At 42.1% G+C, this 18,255-nt stretch overlaps 1 protein-coding gene across 1 annotated transcript in view; it reads right to left on the reverse strand.

Annotated features, from left to right (window-relative positions):
* Positions 1–18,255, reverse strand: part of LOC122796759 (syndecan binding protein) — a 925,087-nt gene that overhangs the window by 247,177 nt on the left and 659,655 nt on the right. The window contains exon 7 of the mRNA XM_044065488.1: positions 4,756–4,927. Coding sequence (XP_043921423.1) covers positions 4,756–4,927 — 172 coding nt within the window. The remainder of the gene's footprint in view (positions 1–4,755; positions 4,928–18,255) is intronic.

Here is an 18,255-nt window from a genome sequence, read left to right on the forward strand (position 1 = left end):
GTAGCCATAAAAGGCCTTATGGTTATCCTTGGCATCCTTGGCAACTTTCTTTTCAAAATTAGCTTTAGTTGACTTGATGAGGGCCCTCAATTTCTTACTAATGCTGATCAGGGATGATTTTTCTACTTGAGATTTGGCCTTTTTTTGTATAAGTCTCCTCCTTTTATTGTAAAGTTTGCTTATGGCCGGGGTCCACCAGACTGGTTTCTTCTTGCTTGAGGAAGGAGTCTTGGTTTTATTTGGGATAGCATGGTCCATGCAATCCTGAAGATGCATATAGAGTGCCTTGGTGCAGGATTCCGCATCCTGGATATCATTATCCTTCTGCAAGGGAATAGTGAAGCTTCCACTTCGGATGCAAGTAGTTTGAAGTTTTCTTTGGAGAGGTTTTTGACTATGGTTTCTTTGACTGGGGGAGGTGGAGGGGTGAGGGGTTATCAGTTTGTGATCGGATCTGACCAAGGAGGGGGTGATAACAGGTGTGGTATCATCTTTGGCTTCTCTTGTCTGGCTTTAAGGAGGACCTTGGGTAGAAGATGCAGAGGAGGAAAGGCGTAAACTGACAGGTTTTTCCAACTGAAGGATAGAGCGTCCACTTTCCATGCTTGTCTGTGATAAGTCCTTGTGCAGAATCTTTTCAATTGATAATTTTGAGGAAAGGCAAATAGATCTATGTCTGGGCTCCCCCATTTCTCTGTTATCATGCTGAATACTTGTGGATATAGTTTCCACTCATGAGGATCCATAAAGTTTCTGCTTAAGTCGTCTGCCCGAGTGTTCTGTTTTCCTGGCAGGAATTGAGCTTGAAGATTTATCTGGTAGGTCAAAGCTGTGTCCCACAGTGCCATGGCTAATCTTCAAAGTAGGTATTAGTGTGTGCCACCTTGCTTGTTTATATACCACATGACTGTGGTGTTGTCTGTCTTTATCAGTAGTTGTCCTGGATGAAGTAAGTCCTTGAAGGCTGTTAAGGCATTTTGAACAGCTAGCATCTCTTTCTGGTTGATATGTAGATGCATTTGATTTGGTGCCCATATGCCCTGAATGCATCTTCCTGCCATGTGGGCCCCCCAGGCATAATCTGATGCGTCTGTTGTTAAGGTTTGGCTGGCAGGGGGTAGAGTGAAGGGCCGTCCCATGTTTTGGTGACGGGCCTTTGTCCACCATAGAAACTCCTGTTGCAGACAGGGGATGAGAGGAATCATTGTTTCAAGACTGTGTGAATGTTGACTCCATAAACGTTTTAGGTACCATTGAAGTTTCCTCATATGCAGTCTTGAATATGGAATTAGTGGGATGCAGGATGCCATGAAGCCCAGAGCCCGCAGAATCTGTCTTGCAGAAGACTGGGTTTTTGTTGCCATCAGTTTGAAGTAAGTAGTCAGTTGCCTTTGTTTGTCTGGCGTGAGGTAAGCCATCTGGGCAGTTGTATGCAAGCTTGCACCCAGGAATGTTACCTTTTGAGAGGGTACCAGTTGTGATTTATTTTTGTTTATTGTGTACCCTAGGCATGTTAGAAGCCTTTTCACAAATGCCAGGTGTCGCAGAAGAGTGTCCTTGTTCTCTGCTTGAATGAGCCAGTCATCCATGTAAGGATATATTTGAATACTTCTTTGTCTGCAAAATGCAATTACTGGTGCCAGGCACTTTGTAAAGACCCTGGGAGCAGTAGATAAGCCAAAGGGCAGTGCAGAGAATTGGTAATGCATTAAGCCAGCCTTGAATCTGAGGTATCTTCTGCATGACTGTCTTATTGGGACATGCAGGTATGCCTCTTTTAAGTCTAAATTCACCAGCCAAGCAGTCTTGCCCAGCATGGGCAGAAGCTGTTGCAAAGTGAGCATTTTGAATTTTGGAATGTTCGGGTACGTGTTCAGAATCGATAAATCCAGTATTGGCCGCCATGCCTTGTCCTTTCTGGGTAGCAAGAATAGTCTTGAGTAAAAACCTTGTCCTTTTTCCTGTTCTGGTACTGTCTGAATGGCCCCCATATCCACGAGGGACGTAACCTGTTTCTGAGCCTTTGCCCATTGTTTTTTTGGCAGGTCTGGCCAACCATGCGTCACTGGCAGAGTGTGGAAATGGAATCTGCATCCCTGTGATACGATGTTCAGTACCCACTTGTCCTGGTTATTAACTGCCAATTTTGAGCATAAAGTGCTAATTTTCCCCCTATGGGTGCTGCCAAAAGATAAGTGCTTGGTGTAGGCAGAGGGAAGTTATTGGGATTGCTTTCTGTAGTTTTGCGCTTTATCTCCTCCAGATTTGGAGGTGGATGCGTCCCATTGCTTTGACCTGTATGAGTCTTGAACCTGGTACCTGGAACCCTTAGGGTATCTGGATTTGCCCCCTTTGAGCTCTGTCTGACACAGGAAAGGACCAATTTTTTGTAGGCCAGTGTCTACTGAATCTAGGTGGCTGCACTTATAAGAAATCTTTAACAGTTTGCATAGACTTAGCTTTGTCTTCCATTTTCTTTAAAACCTCTTCTGCCTTAATAGCAAACAGAGAATCATGCTGTAAAGGTGCATCTAGCAATTTAGCTTTAACATGATCAGGCAAATTTTGTTCCTTTAACCAGGCATGCCTCCTAATCACAGATCCAGTAACTGCGGCCCTGCAGGAGGCCTCTAAAGAATCAAAACCACATTGCAAATTATGCTTTCCAATTTGTTCAGCTGCATGCAGTAATTCCTGCAATTCCTTATTTTCTGTACATTCTGAAATCAACATCATTTTCTGTTTCAGCAACCCCATGACATGTTGTTGGTACTTAAGTATACGAAATTGACAGTTTAAGGCCCTAATTGCCAAGGCTGCAGATGTAAAAACCTTTTTTCCCCGTCTGTCCAGTGCCCTAGAATCTCTGTCAGAGGAGGTAGGGTTTTTTGCTGTTGAGGCCTTAACTCCCTTTGGGCCCTGTGAAATAGTTTCAGGATCAACAGCAGGGTTTCTAAACAAAAATTTATGAGAGTCAGGGACCGTGTAATACCTGTCAGGCTTACTGGGAGCTGGAGGTAGAGAGTCAGGGGTCAGGCTTGACTCCGAAAAAACATCATTAACAATGGCTAAAGGCTTGTGCTGAGACAGAAGGAGGAAAGCCCTGAGCATCTTTTTTGATTCTGAGAAGTCTTGACTCTCCCAGTGAAAATGCTCCCTCAAAGTATGTAAGGTTTCTCCAAATGAATAATCCTCAGGAGGAGATGCAGATGGAACAGACTCCTCAGCATCAAAATCCTCATAGGGAGGTAAAGATAATTCCTGATCAGAAGAAGAATCAGAAGAAATAGAAACCTGATCTGAAGATTCATAGTCAGTGTCTTGCCTAGGCCTCTTATCTGGAGGGGGATGCGTACCCCTGATCAAGGTAATAAGGTTTTCAGGCATTTTGATTATCTGTTTTTTAGGCATAGAGGCCTGTGCACGTGGCTCAGGGAATTGTTTTTTTTAGTTTTAGAAGGTGTCTTGGCCTTTGGTTTTGCAGCTTTCGTCGGTTTGATATAAAAATGCCTGCTCAGCGGCTCCGGACCCATCCATGGGAAGATACATCTGTCAGTCCAATACTTTGAGTGTCTTGCGGCATGCCGGACTCCACATGGGTGTCGGTAGAGGCCTGCGACTCGAAGGTAGCGGGTATCAGGGGCTGCAAAAGCACCTCACTGAGTACCGGTGAACCGGCGACTGGCTTAGGAGAAGCTTCGTCGGTTTTGGATCTTGACTGCCTTTCTCTGTCCTTTTCTTTGCGTTTTTTATGTACTCCGGTAGTCGGATTGCTATCCGACGACATCTCTGGGTAGATAAATCTGTTTCCAAAATACTTAGATGCAAAAATATACTGATGCTTAATAGTGCGTTGGTTAAATCTAGCACAAAACCGACAGCCAGGCACGTTGCGATCAGGGCCTAGGCAAGGAATATAGTATAAATAGAAATCCTTATGAGGTATTTGCTTCACACAAGTAATACAATTATTAACTTTTTCTGACATCGGTATAAAGCAAGAAAAAAGTTTCTCCAACAGGGTACTTAGCTTTATTGAAGACTTCGGTTCTGAAACTCAAATGCGAATATTTCAGTAGTCGGCCGACCGGCACTTCCAAAATGCTTCTGCTTCAGGCACCGCCCGGCAAGAAGGACTAAATAAAATGGCGTCAGCTGCATGTTTTATACCCCTGACGACCTGACGTCATGGAAGAGGAGTCAGCAACCGACGCAGGACCCAGGACTTTGGAATTCAGGCCGACTGAGGGCAACCTGCCAGCAGATTACCCAAATGTAATGACTGCAACAGTGAAACACGAAGAACATCTACTTGACAACTTGCCTTTCTAGGAAGTAAGCACTGAAAAACAGAAAACCATGCATTAATTTAGGGAGTGAAGCATTGTGGGTTCAGTCTTTCATTATGTCATGATAGGGATTTTCAGCTCTGAGAAAAAAAATCAAGGGGTCATCCTTATCAACAAAATAAAATGCAACCACACACTTTTTGCATCAAAAACTGTAAACTTTACTATTTTTATATGATAAGGAGGTTACAGCCAGTTCCAAACGGTTGTTACATAACACTTGTTTCAGAACATGACTGACACACTTTTACCACCACCAACACTGTAACTTGTGTAAGTGTGAACTTCTATTGCAGGCCCTAAAACCTATACAGGTTTGAGCATAATCACTAAACTACTACACACATTTTAATAAATACATTTATATAAAAACTGAAAAAAATGATGTCTTGTATGATCGCCTTACCTTCAAACCAATAACATTCTGTCCATTTATCTCACAGATGTTATGTTCAGTGAGAAGTCCATTTCTAGCAGCAGAACTGTCCTTCACTATTGATGTTATCTTTCCATTCTTTAAGATGAAACCAACATGCCCAACACTGTCTTTATGCATAGTTACAGTGCGTTCAAAAGGCCTAAGCAAAAAGGTCAACAGTGATGAAAAGAAAAAAAAGTACTTAATGTGGTAACAATACAGTAATATATTAACCTAAAATCTACAACATGGACACGTACGCTTGACACTGCACAATAAAATCTAGAGTTACAAAATGGATAAAATCAAATATAAATAAGGAAAAGTTGATTAGAAGTCATAAGCATGTAACTTAAAAATCTTCTTTACTAGGACAGAACAGATAGAAAATTAAGATTTACAATCTCTTAAAGTCATGCAAAGACACGCACTTAACTGAAGTAACCAGTTCTGAACGTATGGCACAGGAGTAACTGGTATGGCATCACCATCTCTTGGAGATAGAAAATATATATGGCTGGGTAGTTTTGCTCTACAGTACAAAGTCTCAGCAGGAAGATGGGAGAGAAGCAAGCAATAATGCATGAGGGGAGGGTAGATACTGTCAGTATCACAGAACCATGGGATAGTGACAAAAGGGAGTGAAACGAGGAGGTGCCTGGTACTGGCTCTTCAGGAATGACAGATAAGGGAGAAATGGGAGTGAAGTAGCACTGCACACAAAGAAGGGCATCTGATGTGGGGTCATAGAAGAGGAGGAGCACCAAACTAGGAACGGGGTACATATGCACCCAGGGCTGTAAGCAAGTGCTGTTGCAGTTAAGGTAAAGGAAGGGGACGCTGGTGGACTGGTGCAGAGGAATCTGACAGGTAAACCCAACAAGATAGGAGGAAGAGACTGCAGAACGAATAAAGAAGTGACATAGAATGAAGAGGGTAATACTAATGGAGGACCGAGTAGAATGGCTGATTCTGAACTCTAGGGCAAAGAGAAGGCAACTGGTGCAGAACTATATCACAAAACAGAGAATTTTGGATGTGGTCCTAACCTTTGCAGAAGGTGTCCTGTATGCTCAGGTTTAGGCACTATTACCCAAAAGTGATCATGCCCATACACCAACTCTGTGGCATAAAGGGATAAGCCCCTGACTGTGGCACAGGTGACTCTGGCTTGGATATCTAGAGGAATTGGTCTGGGAAATGGGAGTGAGACACTGCTGCCAGCTTGCCAGTCTAGGGGAAAGAGAGGCAGTTCTGGCTTTCTACGCAGGGAACACCTAGCAGCATCAGTAGGTGTTACATCAAACCTACTAAACCTATACTGCTGACTGCATTTTGTATTATAAGTTGATAAGAATTCAGCATGCAAATGCAGGCTTCTTCTCGGAAGGCATCAATAGCTGAGCTCAGAAAATCTGCCAAGGTGGAGGGGAATTCTCACAGGGTGAGAAGGTAGGCTGCCCCACAGGACCAGAAAGCTGTCCTGATCACTACCACTAGACCCTCGCTGAGAAACATAAGGCCAACTGTGATTCCCTGTCAGGAATGATTGAGCTGTAATGCAAGTCTCTCTTCTAGCCCTGGAATGCCTGGCTCCCAAGGCCTTCGAACAAATGGACTAACTGGGTGCAGATACAAAAGACATGAGGTGAGCAAAAAACAATAACCAAACCCACTATGTGGTTTACAGTAGTGGAAAGGGCAGGAATAAAACAAAATAATTAAAGATTATGGTATGGAAGTAAAAAAAGAGCTATGTTGACCTGGGGAGGTGACAACAGCTGAGCTAGGAGGCTAGAAACAAAATGAAAGAGAAAATAAGCTACATAAAAGGGTAAGCGTTGTACCACTCACCTATGGACAAGGGAGTGAAGAAGAGACAAAGAGAAAAGCAACATAAAGATGTGATGTAAGCAATCATCGCAAAAACCATCAGCCACTACAGGTGAAAAGGATAAGGTGCAGTAGCCACAATAAAATAAAGCCATCAAAACGGTAAAGAGCACCACGGGACAAAACTGAAAAGGAGTTAGTAGAAGAGCTCAAGAAGGGATGCAAGACCTCTTAAATATATAGCACAAGGAATGAAGGGAGGGATAAAACTGGCCAGGCTAATGGAAGAAGATGGGAAAGGCAGATGCAGTAAGTAAATGCTTTGCTTCACTCTTTAACAAAGTGAAACAAGGGAAGATGCCATGGTAGATAGGAGGCAGGCCAGAATAAGAGAATGGTGGACAGATGTCAGTCTATACAGAGAAAATGTTCAGAGATAACTGGTTGCCTTTGTGACAAAAGGAGATACTGACAGCATAGCTAGCTGGAATTTTGTAAATAATTATTAATCATTGGTGAGTACAGAAATGATTTATATAGAAGATGCTTGTGTTACAAATGTATTAGAGCTGTATGTCATATAAGATGCTTGTGTTACAAATGTATTAGAACTGTATTTCATGTGTATACCAAACTGCTCTGTAGAGATGTTTGTGTTGAAAAGGTATTTGCAAAATGCTGTGTTTAAAATGTAACCACAGTGTGCCCTACTGGAAGGGAACAGAAATTTAAGTGCACTATTGTAACTGTTTAAATGTATATATTTTAACAGTGGAAACTGGAATACAGGAGGTTAACCTCAGTCCAGCAAACTTTAGAAAAATATCTGAAATTAAAATTACTTTACGGGCTAGGTCATGAAAGGTGGTATCTGTCAGATGTCCTTACATTCACCACTGCAGTATTCATTACAAATGGGAATCCCTGCTGTGAAGTCTACCATCCTGTCAGTATACCAAAGTCTACCGTTGCTTTAAGGTATACTGAATGTCAACTACACACTCCTTGTGTAGCATAGGGCATAAAGGTGAAGTTCAGGTGTAACATGCTCAAAACTTCTTTGCTGCCAGTCCAAACGCTGTTTTTAACCATCAGTCTATTCCTCTGTCCGTTTTTCTGTTTGTTGGCATTCCAGTGATTATTCCTGTTTGCTGAAGTCTTCACCATTGCAGATAAGTACCCAGTTGTTTTATTGGCTCTCTGATTGTTTTGTGCTGTTTGGGGGGGGGGGGGTTAATGTCATCCAGGAAGGGTAAATGCCAGTGTTGGAGACTGATTCCCCATAAAGACCGCCACAATAACTGTCCTAAAGATACTATGGATGGAACTTCCTGCCTCGAAGGTCAGCTGTCAGGGAAGAAGGAGGTGCAAAAGGTAAGACCAGAATCTTCTGCTGTCCAGCCTCTGCCGGGAGTTTCTCCCGAGGTTATTATAAACCCGGAGGCTCGCCTGATTATACTGACAGATTCCTCTACTGTGTCTGGGATGGAGGCCGGTGAGGATCTTGTGGGCAGCATGTCCAACGAGGCTTTGCAGGTGCCCATTTCAGGAGTTCAGGGGAACCACAGCTAATTGTTTCTGAGGGGTCTAGAGGGGTTCCACAGTTTCTCTTTAGGGAAGAAGTTTCTACTACAGTTGTGGAATGCCGTCCTGAGTCAGAGCCTTCTCAGGTTTCTAGGATGGACGTCACCTTAAAAAAGGAACAGAAAACTAATCATGTTTCTTCTGCTCCAAGGTATCCACAAAGTGAGTGGCAGGCCTTTACTCGGGGGTTATTTAATGCTTTACTGTCGTTAAGGCCTCCTCAAGGGGTTTTAGTTCTTGCTCCTCCTTGGTCCTCTTCTTCCCCTAAAAGGCCCAGAGAACTGAATTCTTCTGAGAAAGAGTTGGATTCTGATGATGAAGCTCTTGCTTATTCTACCCAGATTTCTTCTCCTTTAGACTACAGGTCTTAGTAGGAGGACTCTCATACTCTAGATGATGCTTCTGAGGAAATTTCCTGTGGGGGGACAATCTCTAGGATGATGGAATTTTTTTAAGTGGGATTTTGCCAATGTTTCGGATATCTATGAGAGATATTATGACTTACTGCAGATGGAATCTGCTAAACGTACGGCCATTCCTCCTGTCTTGGCTGCTTTATTGGATGTTTCTTCCAATGCCTCTAAAGCACCGGATTCTCTGCCCCCTGCTCCCAAGATGTCTGACAGGTTTTATAGGGTGCCTGAGGATTGTTCCTTTTTGTTTAAATGTCCTGCTGCTAACTGTCTGTGGTGTCTGTAGCCTCTGATAAGCCATCTCAGTTGCTGCTGACTCTCTGTGGTGTCTGTAGCCTCTGATAAGCCATCTCAGTTCATAGGTTCATAGGTTCATAGGTTTATACTAGGCTATCTGCCCTAAGGCATTAATAAGCCTAGCCCAAATTTTTGTGGCTTACGCCACCCCTTATATGAAAAAATACTGTGCCCATTAGTTTGTTGTGCCTCTGTCCAGCAATGACACAGAGATGATTCCCGGGGTAAACCTACGATCTCCCATCCACAGGTCAAGATTTCTCTTGAACAGAGCCTGCGAGGTGCTCTGCCTCACATGGACCGGGATTTTATTCCACAGCATAGGGAGTCTCTGAGTGATAAATCTATCCCTCCAGCACGTCCTATTTATATCCGTGCTAAGGTTTAAGTCGCTTGCTCTAGTGGTTTTGGTGGAATTGGATTTTTTGAGGTGGAGCATGTCCATTAATTCCGGGTTGGACATGGCCTTGTATGTCAGGCACATGTCACCTCTGAGCAGACGGTATGCGACTGAATAGAGCTGGAGTTTCTTCAATCTGGCAGCATATGACAGATTTTGGAGTCCCTTTATCCTTTTGTTGAGGAACTTTTGGGGTCTCTCCAATTGCTGCAGATGTCGGGTGAGATACATCCCGAATGGGGCATTGTACTCGATCATTGGTCTGATAAGTGAAGAGTACAGGGGAAAAATGACCTCACTAGATCTGGATGTGAATCCCTTCATGATCAGGTGGGCAATTTAGAAGGTCTTTCTAACCACTTTAGCAACGTGAGTGTCAAAAGAAAGGCCACTGTCAACCTGGGTCCCCAGGTCCCTGATAACCTCTTCTGTGCTTAGTGGATTGCCACCTATATGGTAGCTTGGGGTTACCTTGTTTTTCCCGAAGGGTATGACTATACATTTTTTGGCGTTTAACTTCAGGCCATGGCTCTGGCACCAGCTATCTGTTTCCATGAGTCCCTTCTGAAGGATATCCGTGTCCGATGCACTTTCCACTATGGCGCCCAGTTTGCAGTCGTCTGCAAACTTTGTCAGCCAAAGTCCTCCCATGTTGGCCTGTACTTCTGAGAAGTAGATGCCAAACAATAGGGGGCCAAGGACCGAGCCCTGTCGGACCCCACTTGTGACCGGCTTGGAGTCTGACATAGCGCCAGCAACTCTAACCCTGTGGGTTCTGTCCTTAAGCCAGTTTGCAACCCATCTTGTGACATATGGGTTTACATTTAAGCTGGTAAGTTTTTCTACAATACCCGAGTGGGGTATTGTGTCGAAAGCCTTTGCAAGGTCAAGGTAGGCTGTATGGACTGCCTTTCCAGTTGCTTCAGTTGCTTCCTTCATTCAAGTTACTGACTTCTAACAAGGTTAGTAGAACCATAGAGAGGCTGAGTAAGAACGTTTACACTTCGGATACCCTAGCTTTTAGGGCCGTTAATTATCAGACCCATATCTCTAGGTATGTGTTGGCTCTTCTTTCTCAGGTTTGTCGGCTTTTTACTGATCTTCCAGACTCAGAGCAAATCTTCTGCTCTTTCCTTGCTAGGGACTTCCTCTCAAGTAGTTTGTCATTTTATCAAATGTAGCTATGATGCAGCAGATGCTTCTTTTAGGGCTGCTGCTTTTGATTCAGTTCTGAGGAAATATTCTTGGCTTAGACTTCAACCTTTACCTGATGATATTAGAGTGAAGTTGATGGATGCTCGTCTGCATAATAAACTTTTGTTTGAGGAAGCGACTGCTTGTTTACTTAAGTCTCTTCAGGACAAGGGAAAGGCTTTACAACAGCTTAAACATGTCTGTTTCGCCCGTGCCTAAATTTCAGCAAAACTATCCTTCTAAGCCAGACGTTGTTCGTTTCGTAGGCAATCTCACCCTCCTTTTAAAGGTAAAATGGATGGTAAATGGACTCCTCCTGCTAAGGCCATTAAGACTGCAGGGATTCTAAAGCCTTCCTTTCCTGACAAACCAGGTGCAGTCTGACTATCCACCTGTTCCCAGCCACATTCCTCTTTCTCTTCGCCTTTCTCCTTATCTTCCTGTTAAGCTCCAAAGTACCCAGGATTCTTGGGTTCTGTCAATCATTCAGCAGGGGAACTTCATGGTCAGGATTTCCCACCCTCCTTTTATGAGCATTCCTCATCCTCCTCGGGAACAGACTTCTTTCCCTGACTCCCTCTCAGGATCATGTCTTTCTGGGTTGCAGGATTCAAATGGCGCCAATGCTGGCATCCCTGCCTCCTTCAAAGCCCTTAACTCTCATTTTTTTCTTTCAAACTCTTCTTCCCTGGTCTCCATTACAGCCACGGAGTTTCTGAGAGCTCTGGGGTTCATGGCTTCCTCCATTCCGATGCTCCCTCTGGCCAAACTCCACATGAGGAATTTCCAGTGGTTTCTGAAGTTGATGTGGCTTCAGCATGTGCATCCTCTAGACTTTCCATTTCCTCTTCTCCCATGTCTCAAGAAAGAACTTCTGTGGTGGATCCCTCATAGACACCTTTTTTTCTGAGGACATGCTGCAGGTCCTGCAGAAGGCCAGAAAACCTACTACTAGGAAATCCTACTTGTCTAAATAAAAGAGGTTTTCTATTTGGTGTCTTTCTCGTGACCTGACCCAACTTTCTGTGGATGTTACTTTGGTTCTCTCTCATTTGTGAGAGTTGATCAATGCTGGTTTAGCCTATTCTTCTATTAAGGCCCACTTATCAACCCTTTCTGTTTCTCTGCCTTTAACTCCCCTGTTAGCTTCTAGGTTTGAGGCCAAGCAATTTTTTAAAGACGTCCTTAATATCAGACTTCCCAGGAAGCCTGTTCCTCCTCCCTGGCATCTTAATTTCGTTTTGGAAAAACGAACTCAGGCTCCTTTTGATTCTGCTGTTTCAGCTTCCTTGCAACATTGTTCTTGGAAGACCGTTCTTTTGTTAGCTCTTACTTTTGTCAGATGGGTGTCTGAGTTGCAAGCCCTTATGGCTTGTCCACCTTTTTTTGCTATTTCATGAGGACAGGGTGTCCTTGCATACTAATCCTTCTTTCATGCCCAAGGTGGTTAATGAGTTGTCACTTAATCATTCTATTAATTTGACTATTTTTCCCCTCTCCGTAATCTGACAGTGAGAGGGTGCTGCATACCTTAGATGTGCATAGACAGCTCAGATTTTACTTGGCTAAAACTAAGCTATCAGAAAATCTGACTAGTTGTTTGTTTCATTTAATCCTAGGTATTTAGGTATGGCTGTTTCCAAGCAAACTATTTCCACTTGGATTTCAAAGGCTATTTCCTTTTGTTACACTTTTCATGGTGAGAGCCTTCCTTCTTCTGTAAAGGCTCATTGCACTAGAGCTGTGGCTTCTTCTGGTGCTTTTTTCAAAGGCTTAGACACTAATTCTATTCTTGAAGTGGGTCTACTTTATGCACTCGAAAGCTGAAAAACCCAAATCCAAACACCGCGACATGTAAAGAGCGAACTGCGAATACGTCGAACGAACGAAAGTGGAAATATCGAATTTGCATAGGTTGGCCATTCTGAGGTACAACTCCGTAAGGTAAGTGTGTGACAGTTACGGACCTTAGGGTTAGGGAGGGGTTAAGGTAAGTGCATAGGTAGGTAGTGTAAGGTTTTGTGTAGGTAATGTTTGCAAGGTTTAGTGTAGGGTTTTGTTAAGTGCATGCGTGCGGAATATTTAGTTTCTTTGGGTATACCTCCTTAGGGGAAGTGTGCAGTAGTTATGGACCTTAGGGTTAGGAAGGGGTTAAGGATAGTGGATAGATAGTTGTGTATGTGGGGTTTAGTGTAGGGTTAGCAGTAGGGTTTTGGTGCTTTAATTTAGGGTTAGAAGTAGGGTTTTGGTTAGTGTATGTATGTGCTTTTTTTACTTTGTTAGGGTAGGTAGTGTGTTGCGGGTGGTGGGTTGGCAGACTATGACTGTTCGAGGGTTTAAATTTCGCGCTTTAGTACGTTCGATGTATTCGTGGTTCACTCTATGTGTCGCGCTATTTGGATTTGGATTTTTCATGTTTTGAGCGCATAAAGTAGACCCTCTTGAAGCTGCTACCTGGGCTTCTGTGCATACCTTTACCAAACATTACCAGTTGGATGGTATCTCCAGAGCTAGAGCTGGTTTTGCTGATGCCATTCTTCATGGCATCTTAGAAGGCTCTGCTGCTTCCTCCTACCAAGTTTCTTCTTGAGCTTTGGCATTCTCCCATTTGTAATGATTACTGCAGTTGTGAATGTAAAGACATAGTACAGTTGCATAAAATCTTACCATAACGGTAGACTGTCCTTTCCTTCACTGCTGCAGTATTCACTCTTCCCTCCATCCCCCTAGTCTTTTTTCCTTCCTGGATGTGCAAATTCTCCTTGGTTTTCCTTGGACTGCTGTTCCTACTGGGGCAATCAGTTTTGAGGATGGTACGCCTGAACGTCACCTTTATGCCCTACGATATGCAAGGTGTGTGTAGATGACATTCAGCGTACCTTAAAGCAATGGTAAACTGTCCAGACGGTGGGCGTCATGGCAGGGAATCCCATTTGTAATGAATACTGCAGCAGTGAAGGCAAGGAATTCTACCATTATGGTAACACTTTACATAACTGTACATTCTCAATGCAGCAAGAGACAAAGTCTGTACTAGTAAGCTTTCTGTACTGTCTTTATGGTGAACTAATTACTAGTCTTGAAAGCATGAAGGAATGCAATTGTTTTTATGACTTCCAGCATCTGCCAAAGATCTGAGCAAAGCCCTTGTCTATGTATTTTTACAGGTAGGTGCTAAATGCTACCAGCTGCCATCAATGGTTGTTTTTAATGAGAACCAAAAGTCAGATGACAAGAAATGATGTCATTCTGCAAGCTATCCCAGCAGTAATATTTTATATATTAATTTGAGAAGTCTCTTAGTGAGACAGAACATTCTGTATTCGGTCTTGGACCTGACAAGAACCATTCACCATATCATTTGCCTTGCTCTAATAAAGTAAGTTTCTAGGGAGCAGTATAACTCTCTTAGATACAGTCAGGAATATAGCAAAGCTTAGTTTGATGTTTTTCTTTATTTGTGTGAGGCTGTACTGCAATGCTATTTTAAATATTTCCTGTGATTTTGAACTCAGATGTCACTGTGAATATATATTCAGTATTATCTTGTTCTTTTGATATTTACTATTAAACATGTTTAAACCTTCCATTGTGGCTGATCTATGTAGAGATATTTAAGTTTTGAGAGTACTTGTGTATTTATTTGGTGACACTGTGTGGGCCACTCCTAATAGCCTTGCGCTTGGTCAAACTACCACTTGTACTAATTTTAATAATACACAGTAAGATTGGACACCCTTTGTTAAGGGCCCTAAAGTAGTTGATAAGGAGTGACTGGTGGCAGTGAAAACTACCTTGCAGTCTGGGCAGAAGGGGGCATAGCTAATAAACCTGTGCCAGCCTCTCTCAGGTGTGTGTGTGTGTGTGTGTGTGTGTGTGTGTAAATCAAACCTCAAAGAGTGCATGTGTCAGCTACTTGGGCAGGGACATGAAGCACTGGTTGGACAGAGAGGAACAGAGAGGGTGCAGTAGGTCTTTGGCTTGGTCACTCATTTGAATCTCAACTCTATAGCTGTGCCAGTGGGGAGTCTTACTGATGCATGCAGCAACAATAACAACTTACGTGCAGAAACACAGGAATACAAATCAAGTTATTTTAGTAACAGCAATATCCAAATAGTGTGGATAGTAATATCCATAACATAAATCATGCATACAATATGGCACATGTCAGCTAACATGTATATGTAGAAAATTTTAACGGTTTCCATAATTACACTAAACTATGTAGACTACTTCAACAAGGAGCAGGAAGGATACTAGTTTTATGTTGCACTTTCTCAAAGATCTATTGTTTATGAAACTGTACCATCTTGTCTGAGAAGGGTCACTGTAAAAAATAAGTCATAACATCTTGGACAAATTCAAAAAAGTAGTTTTTTTTCTTTCTATCCACAGGAGGTAGAGAATTGTCAAAGCAGGTGTGTCATTTTAGCTGCATGCCATGATTGTACCAGACAAGCTTCTTCTAGTTTGGACTGCTGCAGGAAAATGTCCAATATTGCTCTCTCCTTCTTTTACAAAGTGTCCTCCCAATGTATTTCAAAATATGGAGGAATCCATGCTGCTCTGAGGATGGCCAAAGCTTTGGACTTCAGCCCAGACAGGCAAACATCTGCTTGTGGCTAATTTGCACGGATAATGAATGAGACTACAGTATTAAGATCATAACGATGAACATTCAGGAGTTACTGAAGGATATAGTCCATTACATATCTGTAGCCCATTATCCTGTGCAAGTAACCAGAATTATAAAAAGTAAGCTGCTGTAGGATGCAGTACTGAAGAATGAGGAGCAGGAAAGTAATATGTAGTGGTACACTTTGTTGTTATCCACAGAAATATAACGCAGTGTGGATGGTTATACAGTGCAGATGATGAATGAATGACAGGGGCCTGGAAATTCCTTCATGCAATGTAAGATGAGGCATTCCCTCTGATATCATAATTCCTCCTATCAGCACTCAGAAGGTGAACTGTATGCTCAATGAAATGGGAAACAATGACATTGAATGAATAAACTATGCTGCTCACTAATTCAACAAATGTCTAATTGCTAAATGTTTCATACTATAAAAAAAAAATCTTCCTCAGAAAATGCATAACTGAACTACTAATGTCAAAAATTCAGAGACTCTTATCTAAAAGCAGGTTTTAGTTGTTATCCATTCAAAGGTTTTACAACTATTAAAGCAAGAGACAACTGCTACTGATTTGCTCTGCAAAATGTAAGGGCTACAAAGAAAAAAGTTCTAATATATGTTCCAGAACTGAGGAATCAAAAAAAGTTACACTGAGAATCTAACCTAATGCTGAACAATTCAGACCCTTGAATACTACCCCAGTAAGTGGACAAAAATGCCCTCAAACTGCAGGTAAATTATGGTACCTACTAAGGTCTAAAGTACTGTAATAAAATGCTGGCAAAAATAATTTAGGTCCACTTAAGTTAGATCCCCCTATCATATGTTCATAGGTACTTAATAGGCTATTGATCAGTGAGGATTTCAAGAAACCTAGCCTTAAATTCCCCAAATAGTTTTTTGGCCTTTGTGTTTTGTGTACCCAGTCCATGACAGACATAGGTGTTAAATGGAGTAAATTTACAGTTTCCCATCCATTCGTCCAGATTATGTTTGAAACAAGTGTTCCATTTAAATACAGTAAAAATCTTGTGAAAGCAATAAGTGCAGAGCTCAAATGATTATCTGACAAATCATTTACCTCTTTAAAGGGGAAACTTTGGTACTAATGATAGTTCAGACATATGGAAAAATATAGACTTAACTGGTTAGGGAAAAAGTTAGTACGCATCAGTTACATACACAAACTGGTATATGTTAAGAAAAAGTAAAATCTTGGGTCCTAATGTAAAACACAGCACGCCTTGATTTAGAAAAATGCAATAACCATAGTCTGCATTCAAAAAAGAACATATGCACTGACTCAGCCTAAGAACATGGTTACCATAACGAAAGATCCTTTCATTGCAGCCTGTCCGATACGACATATGGGTCCTCAAATCTTCACTTGCATCCGATCCAGCCAATTCAGTGTTTAAGCCTTGAGCACTTCAAAAATCATCCCCTGATACCCTGCTCTCTCTCTCAACTAGCGTTTGAACCTAAAGCACACTTGTACTGCCTTTCATCTACGAAGGCGGAAGGAAGATCTTTCAGGTTTTACAGACTGGTGGGGGGGAGGGGGTTGCATCAGACAGACTAGGATCAAAAGATCTATTGTTATGTTAAGCTCATAACTTTCGTATCCTATCCATCCATTCCATCCAGAAACTCCAGGTGCGCAATTACTGGGTGGTCACAAGATAGGATACCTTTCAGGACAGAAGCACTACAAGAAGCTTTGGGTGTGGAAATACAGTCCAACTTGTAAAGTTTAACAAAGGTGAGAGAAGACCATGTAGCTACTTGAAAAATATCATCCAAAGAAAGAGATATGAATAATGCTGTTGAAGCCATTACAACTCTAGTGGAATAAACCCTGGGCTTAGAGGGTAAGGAACTGTTAATGAGGGTGCAACGACTGGGGAGAGATGGGCAAAGGCTGCCAGCCTAGTCAAATAGAATTTGATATATAATTCTATGAACTGTATAAATAAATGTAAAATACAGGCTTGTGTTTTTAAATGTAGGAAAACACTGTGAAATGTGGAACTGCAAAATATATGACAACATTGCACTCTACTGGCCCAGTGAAGCATGTTGTATCCTTTCATGTTAGAATTCGGCCCGAGGCGGCTGGATGAAGATTTCATGCTCATTGTTTTAAGGCTAAAGTTTAGGACTAGAATTTAGATGTGGAAGGTGCTTTTATTGCTTTAGTTTCTGTTAGCATATACATGTGAAATGTCTTGTATTGTAAGTTTCTGAGGAGGTGTTAGATTGCTAAATAATGCAGTTTGTGGCCTGAGAATTCAGACCAAGTGTTAAGATGATGCAATATGAATACTGGAAAAACCTAAGTGTCAAAAATGATGTAATTTTGGGAGGGCCTTAGAGACATGTTTGTTAGTAATGTTTAAATTTTATTTTTCACAAGAGACCTGGAGCATTTTGATCTGGACATCTAACTTATCAGCACTCTGCTTATGCTCACATGTAAGTTTTTAGCACTGTGATATCTTGTAGAAATTGTTAAAGCTAGAAAAGATTAATTAGGTATTTTCCTTTTAAACCAGACCTGTCCTACTTATTATTTTAAGTTTCTGTGTGATCTGTGAACTCTTAGATGTCTCTGTGGTGTAGTAGTTTTGTCTTGTGTTTTAATTATTTATTATTAAATATTTTTAAAACCTTCTACCTGTGGCTGCTTTGAGTAGAGATGAAGTATGCTTTAGAGTACATTATATATTTATAGAGTTTACTGTCAAAGCCCTTCCAATAAGCCTCAGACTGTATAGTTACATTACTGTTGGATATTAATACTGCACAGTAATAATTGGGCACCCTTTTAAGGGCCTTTTAGTAGCTGATATTATTAACTGGGTGGTGGCAGTAATTACTACCGTATAGTCTGGGTAAAGGGGCACAGCTGGAGAATCTGTGTCAGTCTTTCCCAGAAGTGTCTGTGAAGTTGTATAAATACTTATCTCAAAGTGTGTGTGTGTTGTGTCGGCTACTTGGGCAGGGACACGAAGCGCTGGTTGGGCAGAGAGGGTACATGAGGTTCTAGCTTTCCCAGTTAGGCTGAGACCTGGACCATATAGCTGTGCCAGTGGGGAGTCTTATTGGGGACCTGGTGAGCAAG

This window comes from Protopterus annectens, chromosome 3.part0, assembly GCF_019279795.1.
Source record: "Protopterus annectens isolate FY-2018-M chromosome 3.part0, PAN1.0, whole genome shotgun sequence".
NCBI lineage: Eukaryota > Metazoa > Chordata > Ceratodontiformes > Protopteridae > Protopterus > Protopterus annectens.